Source organism: Coenobita brevimanus, chromosome 57 (assembly GCF_032717465.1).
Source record: "Coenobita brevimanus isolate Jiangsu-jjx chromosome 57, ASM3271746v2, whole genome shotgun sequence".
Taxonomy (NCBI): domain Eukaryota; kingdom Metazoa; phylum Arthropoda; class Malacostraca; order Decapoda; family Coenobitidae; genus Coenobita; species Coenobita brevimanus.
In genome coordinates, this window is record NC_137010.1 from 34,528,512 (window position 1) to 34,541,675 (window position 13,164).

Here is a 13,164-nt window from a genome sequence, read left to right on the forward strand (position 1 = left end):
GGAATGGGAAAAGGAGTGGTGTGCTCCATACTCCTTTTATTCTAACTTGAACTTCAATTGATATCTGTCCATCTCGAGTACTGAGTTTTAATATTGATGCGATGTTAGCCACGAAAAAGTGCTACAGAAAGGATGTAGAGCTGTGGCACTGTCTTTTTCTGCCACTGAGATACGCAATATAAACTACAAATGGACGAAAATCTGTGATGAATGAACAGTGGGTAAGAGGCTGGCAGTGGCCTGAGTTTCATCCCATGTAGGTGGTGAGGGATAATCTTAGGGTTTGATTGTTTTAGGGTCCTTCTCTCATACTTAAGGGATTAGCTTTTTTTTCTCTCTCTCTCTTTTTTAACGATATAGTATGATGTTTGTTTTATACCTCAATTCTCTCATCACTTTTTTTTTTATACATGGGCGGTTACATACACTTTTTTGCTCTTAGAGGACACTTCTCGAGGCATCTGTTGAACTGCAGACGGTATCTCTAACCATTTTACCTCCAGGCTAATGAATGCCGCTTAAGAAAGACCTTTCTTACTGGTGGGATTAATAAAGCTATGTTGCCAAACCCATACATTCGAAATATCTCATCCTGATGTATAAATATCGTCTGGAAGTAGCAACAATAAATTATAAGAAATAACAGTGAAGGGGGTTATATCGGCAGTTCAAACCCTCCATTGTATAATTAACCATGCAGACGCTTTTATGCAATTTCGGAAAGGCCTCACATTTTTAGGGGTAGATGAAGGCTTTACCTAACCCCTGCCATTCAAAATATTGTATGGAAATAGCAGGGATAGATTATAGAAAGAAATAGTCACAGTGAGGGTGTTAATACCGACTGTTCGAACCCTCAGTCACCGAGTTCATCATTCTGATTCAAATCCTCTGATCGAGCATCGTCAGTTTAGCATCACCATCCACAGAGGCGAGGGAGGAATTCGGTGAGTCAGAGGCGATATCTGTATTCTTCAGTGTTTCGTTTGGCTACTGCTGTGAGAGACGTCAGGAAATATCAGCAAATATTAACTGCATTCAGTGTGTCGAGTATCGTCAGTATAGCATCACCATCCACAGAGGTGAGGGAGGAATTCGGTGAGTCAGAGGCGATATCTGTATCCCTTAGTGTTTCGTTTGGCTACTGCTGTGACAGACGTAGGAAATATCAGCAAATATTAACTGCATTCAGTATGTCGAGTTGTGGAGAAGCACTAGACGATATATATTATATGCATGCCGAGTACGTCGAAGTTATACACAAGTTCAACGGTTATAATTCATTCTGAAATATAACACTGTAAGTTTTCCAAAAGGGATGGCATCTGTTCCATTGAGTAAGATAGTTGCTGTCTGTGCTATTCGAGTTATCTCCAGACGCTTTTCTTCGACTTAAAGACCTGCGGAATTGAAAGGGTTTGATTTCGTTTTTCATTGACTCCATCACGAGAGGTAACTAATTATCTTGAATATAAATAAAGGTATCAGGTGTTAGCAAGAATAAAACAAAGGGCGTCCCTCCACCAGGGTTGGAGAATATCAAGTATATTTAACCCACCCAAGCTCAGCTAGCTTTGAAATATTTGTTGGTTGAAAATTTTTCAAATACCTGTAGTACAGATTGTTCTGTCTTCAAATTAGCCATTAAAAATTTTCTTCCATGTTAGTGTGATGCTGGGGAGGGGAGGGGGGGTGGATTTCATTCTCTTTGATGCTGGGGTTACTTTCACTAGTTTTTTTGTTGTTTTTGTTGTTTACCCTGTCCCGGAGAGGGAGTGGTTAGGTCGGGGAGAATTTCAAATTTTTCCAGTCGGGTGATTTTGGAGGTTTATTTCATACCCGGCAAGCGTGGCAAGCCCCATGGTGTGGGTGGGCAGTAAAGGCTATTAGATAGGTTAGCTGGGGGTGAAATATCCCGGGTAGGGCATCTGCATAACATGCCTCTGCATCAGACTTAAACGGATCAGTACATGCAGTACAGTAGTCGCAATAACTGACTTTTGACCAATTGCTGCACACTGTAAGCGATGTATGACCTGGACATGTACCGTTTTTTTTTTTTTTTTTTTATGTGGGGCTGCTACATAATTAGTATACCGGTACACGAGTGCATTAACATGCAGGTTTAGGGGAGCTGATGAGTCACATCTCACCTCTTCTCACCCTCAACCCTTTCACACTTAGTTCACTAGACAGGTGAGTGTCTGGCTGCTGTTTCACTTGTCTCGCATACTGTGGTTCGAAGTGATCAGTTTATAACGCGGAACTTTCGTCGAGTGTACAGTCACTCGGTAAAAAAAAAAAAAAAAAAATCGGCCCTTTAATCACACGCATCATTCTGAAACAGACGAAACATCGTGGTATATGGGACATCCAGATATTGTCCCTGGTAATTATTAGGACTGGAGATCACGCAAAACTTCATATTGGGTGAGATACTTTTTAAGACACGTTAATATATTCTTGTGTCTGCAGAACTCTCGTTTTCACATCCATCAAATCTCAGGGGTGCGATACTTTTCTGGTCGAATTATATTGTAATTATACATGCATGTATGTAATATATATATATATATATATATATATATATATATATATATATATATATATATATATATATAATATATATATAATATATATATATATATATATATATATAATATATATAATATATAAATAATATATATATATGTATATTATATATATATATAAATATATATATATAATATATATCCATCCATCCATCATCCAATCCTACGTTACCCCATGAGGAGCGTAGAAGCCCGGGGCTAGGCAGTTGTTCCTGACATTTAAGATGAGTGACCAGCCTCACTCATCCCTGAGTGGCATTACGTCAGCAATAAAACCCAACCTATATTATATATATATATATATATATATATATATATATATATATATATATAGGCAGACAAAATGGTGAAAGATTGGTGGGAAAGAATGGTAGGGAAAAAAATGAATAAGGAATGGAAAGTACTGTGTGGGAAGGAAGAGGGTGGAGGGGAAGAGAGTTTGGATGGGAGGGGTAGGAGTAGAATAGGTCCTGAGGCAAAGGGGGAGGGGGAAGAGAAAGTCTGAGCCAGAGAATGGATGGGAGAGGAAGAAGCGACGAAAAGGGAGTTAATTTATAAGTGGAATGCGGTGGCGTGAGAGTGAGTTTGAGTAGAAGACTAAAGAGTGAAAGATGAATGGGAGAGAAAAAATAGCAGAAAAATGAGTTAATAAAGAATTGGGAAAGGATAAGGTTGGAAACAAAGAAATGTGATTGAGAGGTGGCGAGTGGAGGTGCAAGAGATGGGAGATGGAATAATTGCAGAGGAAGGATTGAATCGATGGACATGATAGAGTGGAAGAGAAAGAGGATGGAAGAAAATCAGAAGAAAAACAGAAAGAAAAGTCGATGTGGGTAGGAGGGAGGGAGGGAGGGAGGGAGGAGAGGAGAGGAGAGGGATACATGCAGATCAGATCAGACAGAATATAACTCCAATATTCGTCACCAGTCCCAGATATCCACTCACAGAATGCATAGCGGGCCAACATTTCTGATTGTAAGTGTAATTTATCTTCACCCGATTATGGGAATGAGTAAACAGGAGGAGAAAACCTGGCGAATGACAAAGATATAAATTTTCACCGCGTACAACTGGATAATAGCGTGAACATGCATTACAGTTGGTTCCCCTGAAGCCTCCAAGATTGAGGGAGTAACTACCTATGAGAACGAACACACACACACACACTGTTCAACCTCTCGCATTACTTCATACTAAACCTGTGATGATTTATAAAATGAATCAATAAGTAAATGCATGGATGGATAGGATGGAGGAGGAGGAGGAGGAGGCTGGAAGAAATGTGTGGCTGCGAAAGGTGAGAGGAAAGGAAAATGTGAAAGAATGGTAAAGATAGGAGAAATAGTGGATACAGGAGTAAATGGATACATAGCATATAGCACAAGAGACTGTGTGGGCGTGAAAGGTAGTAGGGAAGGAAAAAGACTGAAAATGTTGGAGGGAAGGGGGATGGAGCAAACTCAGTGAATGGGTGGATAGGATAAGGTGGAAGAGAAGGCTGTGTGGATGTGAAAGATGGGAGGGAAGATTGGGTTGTAATAGGAGGTAAGAGAAATAGTAGATGTAGAAATAAATAGGAGGATAGCACAGGGTACAAGAGGAAGAGGAGAACAAAGTGGTAGGGACAGGAGACATGGATGAAGAATCGGGATGGGATGGAAGGGGAGGTGAGGAGAACATTAGAGAAAGCAAGTAGACTGTGGATGGGAGGGGAGGGTGGGAGGGAAGATGAGTGTGAGTGGGAGGGGCTGGGTGGGAGGGGCGGGCTAAGAAGAAGAGTTGGGTGGGTTTAAAAGGTTGCCAGCAGCTCCCCTGTGACCTAATTCCATCGTAGTCACCAAATCAGAGCATAGATAACATCAACAAATACTTTTTAAATTGCAGTATCCACCCACACAACTAAGTTTTACATTATTATAAGGCTCTTTCAAGCGGTAAAGTGAGTTAAATTTATATTTGTTTGTTGTGTAGCCTGTTCCTTACAATATTTTATTTAATAATTCTAAAATAGCCTAGCTAAAGTATTACTAAAAATTATAGCTTTATTACGAAATAATTATAAGTTGAAATATATTCATCAAATGGTAGAACTAGTAGGTAACTCGTTTACAAAGTTGTCAGCGTCTGGCAACCTTGAACTTGGTGGGTTGGTTACATGTGGGACAAGCTGACTTCATTCTCGTTCCGATGTGGCCCTGAGACGGTCGCAGACGGAATTCCTAGTGATCTTTGGTGTGTGAAAAGTCCTAAGAAGTGCACGTCACAAGTGGAAAAACACATCAGTATCACAAAGGGAAGGAAAAGTGTTCAGTATGTTGGCGAGGACTTTGGCGAGCTTGTGCGTTGCTCTGGCGGTGCCCTTTCTGCAGGGAGAAGTTGAAGTCACGACCAGCCAGACGAACACGGCGACTAGCGGTACGACCTATCAAAGAATGTCAACAAACCCAATTTTCTTGATGTTCATCGCTTTATTTACGCTTATATATTGTATTACTAACGTCATTCAAAGTTTATATGGCTATTAAATTCATATTCTTGTATATTCTTTTTTTAATTGTTGGAAATCGTAGTTGTATGAACAAAAATTATGCATAATCGTGTGATACATTCCAGTATAGAAATGTCCAAGTTAGTGATCGAATTCCCATCTCAAATGTGGGTCGCCTGGTATAACTATATTGAGGTCATAATGTTTTTTGAATGGTTGTTGTAGTTTTTGGTAGGTAGAAAGTGTGTTGGTAACTGTTTTGAATTGTGGTTGTAAGTGGTTGTTGAGTTAGTGGTGTGGTGTGATTGTGGTGGTTGTACGCAAGCTTTAGTTGTTAAACCCCATCAGCCCGAGGACGCTGTTTTTATTCGCTTCTTTCTACTTGATTTTTTTTTTTTTTTTTACGACGTGTGAGGTGAAGGGTTTAATGAAGGCTATTGGAAAAAATATAGAACAAAAATGTCGTCGTAGTGAAAGGGTTTGTTGTAAGTGCGATGGCTGAGTGGGTGTGGTGATCATTGTTGTTGTGGTGATAACTGTGGAAATGGCGATGATGTATATAGCTGTGTTAGCTATGATGGTGGCAATAGTGATGATGGTGAGTGCTCTAGTGATGATGATGATGATGATTGTGGCAGTGGTGGTTGTTGACTGGTAACTATTTGGAGGCAGTAGTTATGGGGGTGGCGATGGGTAGTTGATAGAAATTGTGGTAGTGGTAGCGGCGGATTGAAGATGATAATAGTTGTGGTGTTGGTAGCTGCTGGTGGTGATTGCAGTTATGGTAATAATGGTAGCGGTATTGGTAACTGTAGTGTTTCCTTGCACTGGTGGTTCTTGTGGTAACTGATGAATGTGGTAGGTGTGGTGGTGACTGAGGTAGTGGTGGTGATGGTGGTAGTTGTGGTAGCTCTCTAATGGTATAAACAGATGTCAGTTCCGCCTCTTCCCCCCTGCCTCCCCCGATCACCCCTCCCCCCTTCTTCCCTGTCCATTTACCCTCCCACTTTCCTTTACCTACTCTTCCCTCCCCTCAATCCCTCTCCATCACCCCTCCCTCCTCTTTTTATATGGTACCCCCTCTTCATATTCTCTCCCTCCCTCACCCCCAGCTTGTTCCTTCCTCCTTACCTCCTTTCTCCCCTTTCCCCCTTTCTCTCTCACCCTACAACTTTATTCTCTCCCGCTTTCTTCACTGTTCCCCCTCCCCTCTCTCTCCCAACCCATCATTAACCCCATTGTTTCTCTCTCTCTCTCTCTCTCTCTCTCTCTCTCTCTCTCTCTCTCTCTCTCTCTCTCTCTCTCTCTCTCTCCTGTTGTGCTTATTTCCTTCATTTATATTTCATTTATGTGATAGTAATAGAAAGCTTGTCACCTGCGATTTTGGTAGTTGGTGGATATGGTTGGCGTTGGATGAGGTAATTGAGATGGTTAAGATGTTGGTAGTTGTGGTTGTTAAGGGATTTTGGTGACATTAATGGTAGTTGTTGTGGTTTTCCCCATCAGTTCAGTGTCGTATGTTATATCCTTGCCACCCAGAGAATTTGATTAATTTTAGGAGACTTTGTGGCGTTCACTAACCTCTCTGCGAAAAATGCCCTGGTAGAAACAAAATTAGGATAAAAATACCTCCTGATGGTGAAGGGGTTAATGAATGATGAAAATGTTGGGAGTAATCTGTTTATCTAGCTATCTATCTGTGTTTATTGCCTGATAAGCATGCTGTTCGACAAAAGAGGGCCTCTGCCCATGCTCAATAACGACCACCCTTTCCCACAGCATACCTGTAGACCTTGTTCTTGGTCTCCGTATCCTTCGCCTTTCAACCCCTTCACAAATATTTTCGTTTGGTCTCCTTACTGCTATTATCCCCTTCTAGTATTTTCTTGCTCTCTCCACACAGTTTTATTCAGCTCAAACTTGGAAGGGTTATACACAGCCCTCATCAACTTCACTGCTAAGGTTTGTTCTTAATCTGACGAAAATGAACTATATATATTTTACAGCAACTTGACCTAGATTTTAATTCTTTTATAGCTTATTTCACGTAGCTCGGTGGCAGAATAAGACAATAGTACAGCTCTACCTTCTTTCCATGCACATAATCGTGACTATAGTGTTAATCACTCGCAGCACCTAAAAGATCAAGATAGGGGGATGGTATTTTTAGGTCAAATTAAAGTAAAAGGGGGATAGTAGCATCAGTGAAAATTACAACCTCGTACTGAAATGGATAAGAAGATTGCCGGACAGGAAAAGTGACTGATTGTACTAAGCAACGTTGAATTTAAGCTTGCTCCCCTCAGACTAATGTGTGTGTGTGTGTGTGTGTGTGTGTGTGTGTGTGTGTGTGTGTGTGTGTGTGTGTGTAAATATTGGTAGGTGTAATTTTCATACCTGGTGGATTGATTTAAGTGGATTGGTGGTGAAAATGTTGGTAGTTGAGGTGGCTTAAAAATGTCATACTATTTGAAATACTGGTAGATTAAAAGGTTTTAGTAATGTCGGTTGTTGGTATACCCGTTTCACCCCAACGGCCTGAAATTGCCATCTCTCCATCTTCAATACCGAGTTGTAAAAAGAGCTTAACGCCAGAATAGGATGCAGGTCTTGAAGATGTGCCGTAGATAGGATGTATAGCCACAGTATTTTCTTGTTCTGTCACCGAGCTACGTGAAATATACTGTAATAAGGCCAAATATTTGAGCCATGTTAAGGTAAAATGACTATAGTGGTAATTTTTAGTTGCTGGTGCCTATAGTTTCAGTGGAGCAGTGGTGGAAATGTTGGTAGTTGTGGTTAAGTACAGTAAAGAATGAATGGTGATATTGGTGATTTTGATAATGTTGGTAGTTCTGGTAGTGTGTAGATATGACTTTAGTGGGTGGTGGTGGTGGTGGTGGTGAAAATGTTGGTAGCTGTGGTGGTTCAACGTCGTGCCTAGGGGAGAAGTGGTTGTAACAGTGATATTAGTAATGTTGGTAGAGCAGCAATGATTTTGGTGGGAACGGTGGTAAAAGCAGTGATCTTGGTAGGAATGGTGCTGATGTTACTGGGGACGTTGGCAGGAATTGTGGTGATGTTAACAGGAATGATAGTAATGTTTGTAGGAATAGTGACTGTGATTGGAATGGTAGTAATGTTGACAAGGGTTGATGGTAATGTTGATAGGAATGGTGGTAATGATAGGAATGGTGGTAATATTGATAGGAATGGTGGCAATGTTGATGGGAATGGTGGTAATGTTGATGGGAATGGTGGTAATGTTGATGGGAATGGTGGTAATGTTGATAGGAATGGTGGTAATGTTGATGGGAATGGTGGTATAATGTTGGTATGAATGGTGGTAATGTTGATAGGGATGGTGGTAATGTTGATAGGAATGGTGGTAATACTGGCAGGAATGGTGATAATACGGTAGGAATGGTGATAATACCGGTAGGAATGGTGATAATACCGGTAGGAATGGTGGCAATACCGGTAGGAATGGTGGTAATACTAGTAGGAATGGTGGTATAATGCTAGTAGGAATGATGGTAATGTTGGTAGGGACTGTGGCATTTTTGGTTTGAATAGTGGTTATGTTGGTAGGAATGGTACTGGTAATGATGGTGGGAGTGGAGGAAATGTTGGTAGAGACTGTCTAAATGTTAATAGGAATAGTGGTAATGTTGGTAGGAATTGTAGTAATGGTAGGATTGGTGGTAATATTGGTAGGGATTGTGGTAACTTTGGTAGGAATGATGAGAATAATGGTTGGAATGGCGGCAATTTTGGTAGGGACTTGTAATATCGGTAGTAGTGATAATAATGTTGGTAGGAGGGGGGAAGAGGGAGGGGGAGGCCGAGGATGAGATGGAGGGATGGGGTGGAGAGGTATATGAGAGAGGGGGGTGTGAGTTGGGAGCAGGGCAGTGAAATGGCGGGGGACAGGGCGACTTGGAGGCGATTTGTTTGTGGCCACCCCAGACGGGATTGAGGCGTCTGGCAATAGATAGATAGATAGATAGGAATGGTCGTAATATTGGTAGGTATGGTAGGAATGATGGTCCTGTAGGTAGGAAAGGTGTAAATATTGGTAGGAATGGTAGCAATGTCGACAGGAATGGTGATACTGTGGTAGGAATGCTGGTAGTGCTGGTAGAAATTGTTGTAATGTTGATAGGAATGGTGGTAATGTTGGTAGGGATTGTGGTAGTCCTGACCGCTAGCGTTTGTACCGTTATGTTCCTACGCCTGACGTCACCGCTTTCTCTCTCTCTCTCTCTCTCTCTCTCTCTCTCTCTCTTTCAGCGTGTAATGCCAGTCTAATGAGGAAAAAGTGAGGAAGAGGACGAAGCAAGATAAAGGATGAAAAGTTGGAATACGAGGAGAGAGAGAGAGAGAGAGAGAGGCTGAAGGTGGTGTTGAGACTGAAGGAATGCGTGTCTGTCTGTCTGTTTCAGCACATTGCTAGGGTCTCTCTCCCTCTTCTCTTGTCCACTGTCTTTACTGTCATTTATTTCATCTTCCTTTCCTCTCATCTTCCCTCCGTTATGCCTTCCTCTCTACTCTTCCTTCTTCATCCCCCTTTTGTCTGTCTGTCTGTCTGTCTGTCTGTCTCTGTCTCTGTCTGTCTGTCTGTCTGTCTGTCTCTGTCTCTGTCTGTCTGTCTGTCTGTCTGTCTGTCTCTGTCTCTCTCTCTCTCTCTCTCTCTCTCTCTCTCAAAAAAGTGTTGTCTTTCCTTTCTCTCTGCTCTTCCTTCTTCATCCCCCTCCACTCTCTCTTAAAAAAAAAAAAAAAAGATATATTAATAATAATAATAATAATAATAATAATATCAGTTATCAGTCGTACTATCTCTAAAATTATATAAGAAAAAATCACATGAGAACGAAGCACGAAAAGTTGGCAACAAACGCCATAAAGGAGGCTGGAAAAAAGTAAATGTGAAAATATCCCACAATATACTTTTGCTCTGGTGAAATTCTCATGACTGTGCAATCATTCCAATTTTTATGCACTTTCTTTTTGAGTTTTTTGAAGTTCTGTGTTTTACTGAAAGGAAAAAAAATGAAAGTTGTGGTAGAGAGTGTGCTTAGGTGTGACCGGTCGGGTGGAAGTGGGTTAGTGGGATGGTGGTGGTTGTGGTACTTCCTCCCCGGCCCCGGCACTACCCACACGTACACCTTTCTAGCCTTTTCTTCCCTGTTTAACCCTATCCTTCCTCACACAAGCCTTCCCACTTTCCTGCCGCACCACACCCTTCTTTATTCCTATTCCTTTCCATTATCAGTCACCTTTGTTTTGCTTTTTATACACTCGCGTAATCAGAACTTCTCAAGGGTGGGAAGTGAGGGATGAAGGAGTGTTGAAATGATAGATATGCAGATCTTTTTGTGTAACAGGCAAATTTATGTAATATTATTATCCTGACCCTCTTTCCAACCTTTAATTTTAGACGGGGGTACAAACACAACCTTCTACAGATCCACTTGGATTGCCCCAATCGCTCAGACTTTCTGGCATGTGTCTGTTATACAACTTAGTGTAAACTACTCTGACAAAAGGAGTCTATTTCGAGGAAAGCGCAAAAATGCAGAAATAATTGCGGAAAAATAGAATGAAAGTGTGTGTGTGTGTGTGTGAGAGAGAGAGAGAGAGAGAGAGAGAGAGAGAGAGAGAGAATCACCTCCGCATACGCTGCAGCAACACCTGCTACCTTGCCATTCTTCATTGTCTTCACAGCATTCTTCACTTGCTGCCCTTCACAGTCTCAGGCATCACATTCATGCTGTCTGCATGTCTGCTGGACTCACATCTTTCGCAGTCATCCATCGTTCAGAATATTCTTTCATGTGGTCTTCATTTCGTTGTTGTGGTATTTTTTTTTTTTTTTTCCTTCCTCATCCCCCACATTTTCATCCTTTTTTCCCCTCATCCTTCCTGCATTTTTGTACGTTCCAAAATAATTTATCTTTAGACTAGTTTTAAATCATTTTACATTTACTTCATCATATACAGACAGTATTTTCCTTTTTCTCGCATCTAACCTCTTCATGTTTCTTACCCGCAATACAGTATACTCTTTCCTTCGTTGATAAATTTTATTAAAAGGCCTGCCATCCACCCTTTTCATCCTTTGCCTTTTCAGTCTCCTCATTTCACCACTCTCTCTCTCTCTCTGTCTCTCTCTCTCTCTCTCTCTCTCTCTCTCTCTCTGTATACACACTTATATACATACGCATATGTTTATATATGTATACACACACCCTGTATATAAATATACATATATATATATATATATATATATATATATATATATATATATATATATATATATATATATATATATATACACCCTGTATATCTACATCTATCTATCGTACACTGAAGAACTAGTGTTCGCGTATATATATATATATATATATATATATATATATATATATATATATATATATATATATATATATATATATATATATAAATACACACACTTATATACATATACATATGTTTATATATGTATACACACACCCTGTATATCTACATCTATCTATCGTACACTGAAGAACTAGTGTTCGCGCCCCGCCAGGGTAATAAACTTTGGGAGCGTTCCTCTGGCCACGTACTGCATTGGCGGAAATCAGGGGTGCTGTGGTTGAACCAGTGTCGCATACTATAAAGTATGCTTGCACCCAGTCGGCTTGCGCGGGCCGATTACACTTGGTTCACAGACTACACACACATCCAAAGCCACTCCAACCCTACAGTTACACTTACAAGCACTTCTCACCCTACATACAATCTCAACCAGACAGCCTAAGCCACTTGGTGGAGATACATCGGCTGTATCGTCCCCACTTAGGTTGGGATAGGCTGGTCCTGCAGTGGACACTCAACGGCTGATATATATATATATATATATATATATATATATATATATATATATATATATATATATATATATATGTTTACATGTACAGTATATGCATATATAAACATATATGTACCTGCCGGTATATATGTACCTGCCGGTATATATGTACCCTATATATTTACACACACACACACACACACACATAACCTGTGCAATGCACAATTGTTTCATATCCTGTTGCTTTTAATTTATTGACCTTTGATTCCTCCAATAACTTTTTTTTTTTTTTTGGTATTCGTCCACCATTAAGAAGCTGCTCCACTTTCACACTTTCACTTCCTCTTGCTCCTTAAAACAATTTCACCGCTCGGTTTCGCCTTGCATTATCACGATCATATGATCAAATAAACGTCAATATCATCCTCTTACGGCTTTCGTGTCAAAAGCACCGTAGCTCTGTACTAAATACTCTTCATACTGTTATTAATTGTAAGTCAAGAAAATTCTTTAGTGCTTTATGATGTACCGGTATGTAACTGTATTTGTCAGTATAATCCACTTGAGCGTTGCCAGGACCTAAGTAAGGGTGGGGGAGAGGGACAAGCATCTATGAAACTTGGAATTTAATCGCATTTAAAATGTACAAACTTATCATTTTAAGGAATGTTTGATTCGTCCATGATCGAAATGCAAGATAATCTATTAATATTCAACAGACAACGATAAATCATTGTCAGTTATCAGTGTGTATCACTGGAAGCTAAACAACCATTTTTAAAGTTATTTTTATCACCCATAAAAGCATGGACATTTTTTTTTTTTTTTTTTTTTTTTTTTGTTGATGTGACAGAAAAAAAGCAAAGGTAACAGTTTACAGTACTCCAAGGACCCGATCGAGTAGAGGACGATCAGGAAAGGAGCGTCTTCTTCCCGAGCTCGATACGGTTTTAGGATTATAATACTGATATACGATTGTGGTAACACTTGGAGCATTTAACTTACAGCACCTGAGGGATGAGATCTAGAGTATTATGATACCATAATCATAATCATAATGGAATGGTTGGGGGAGGCATGTGTTCCATGTGCAAGCAGTGTCCACCTCACTGATAACCATGTCCGGGAATCTTATTTAGTACCATGAGGAAACCCCCATTATTTGGTTATATATATATATATATATATATATATATATATATATATATATATATATATATATATATATA

The 13,164-nt window shown here is 40.2% G+C and overlaps 1 protein-coding gene across 2 annotated transcripts in view; it reads left to right on the forward strand.

The window, feature by feature from the left end:
• Positions 1 to 4,785: 4,785 nt before the first annotated feature.
• The window catches only part of LOC145402139 (procollagen-lysine,2-oxoglutarate 5-dioxygenase 2-like), a 101,688-nt gene continuing 93,309 nt past the window's right edge, over positions 4,786 to 13,164 (forward strand). For both annotated transcript variants that reach the window (XM_080274256.1, XM_080274255.1), the window contains exon 1: positions 4,786 to 5,006. In XM_080274256.1, the coding sequence (XP_080130382.1) occupies positions 4,904 to 5,006 (103 nt within the window). In that variant the 5' untranslated portion in view covers positions 4,786 to 4,903. The remainder of the gene's footprint in view (positions 5,007 to 13,164) is intronic.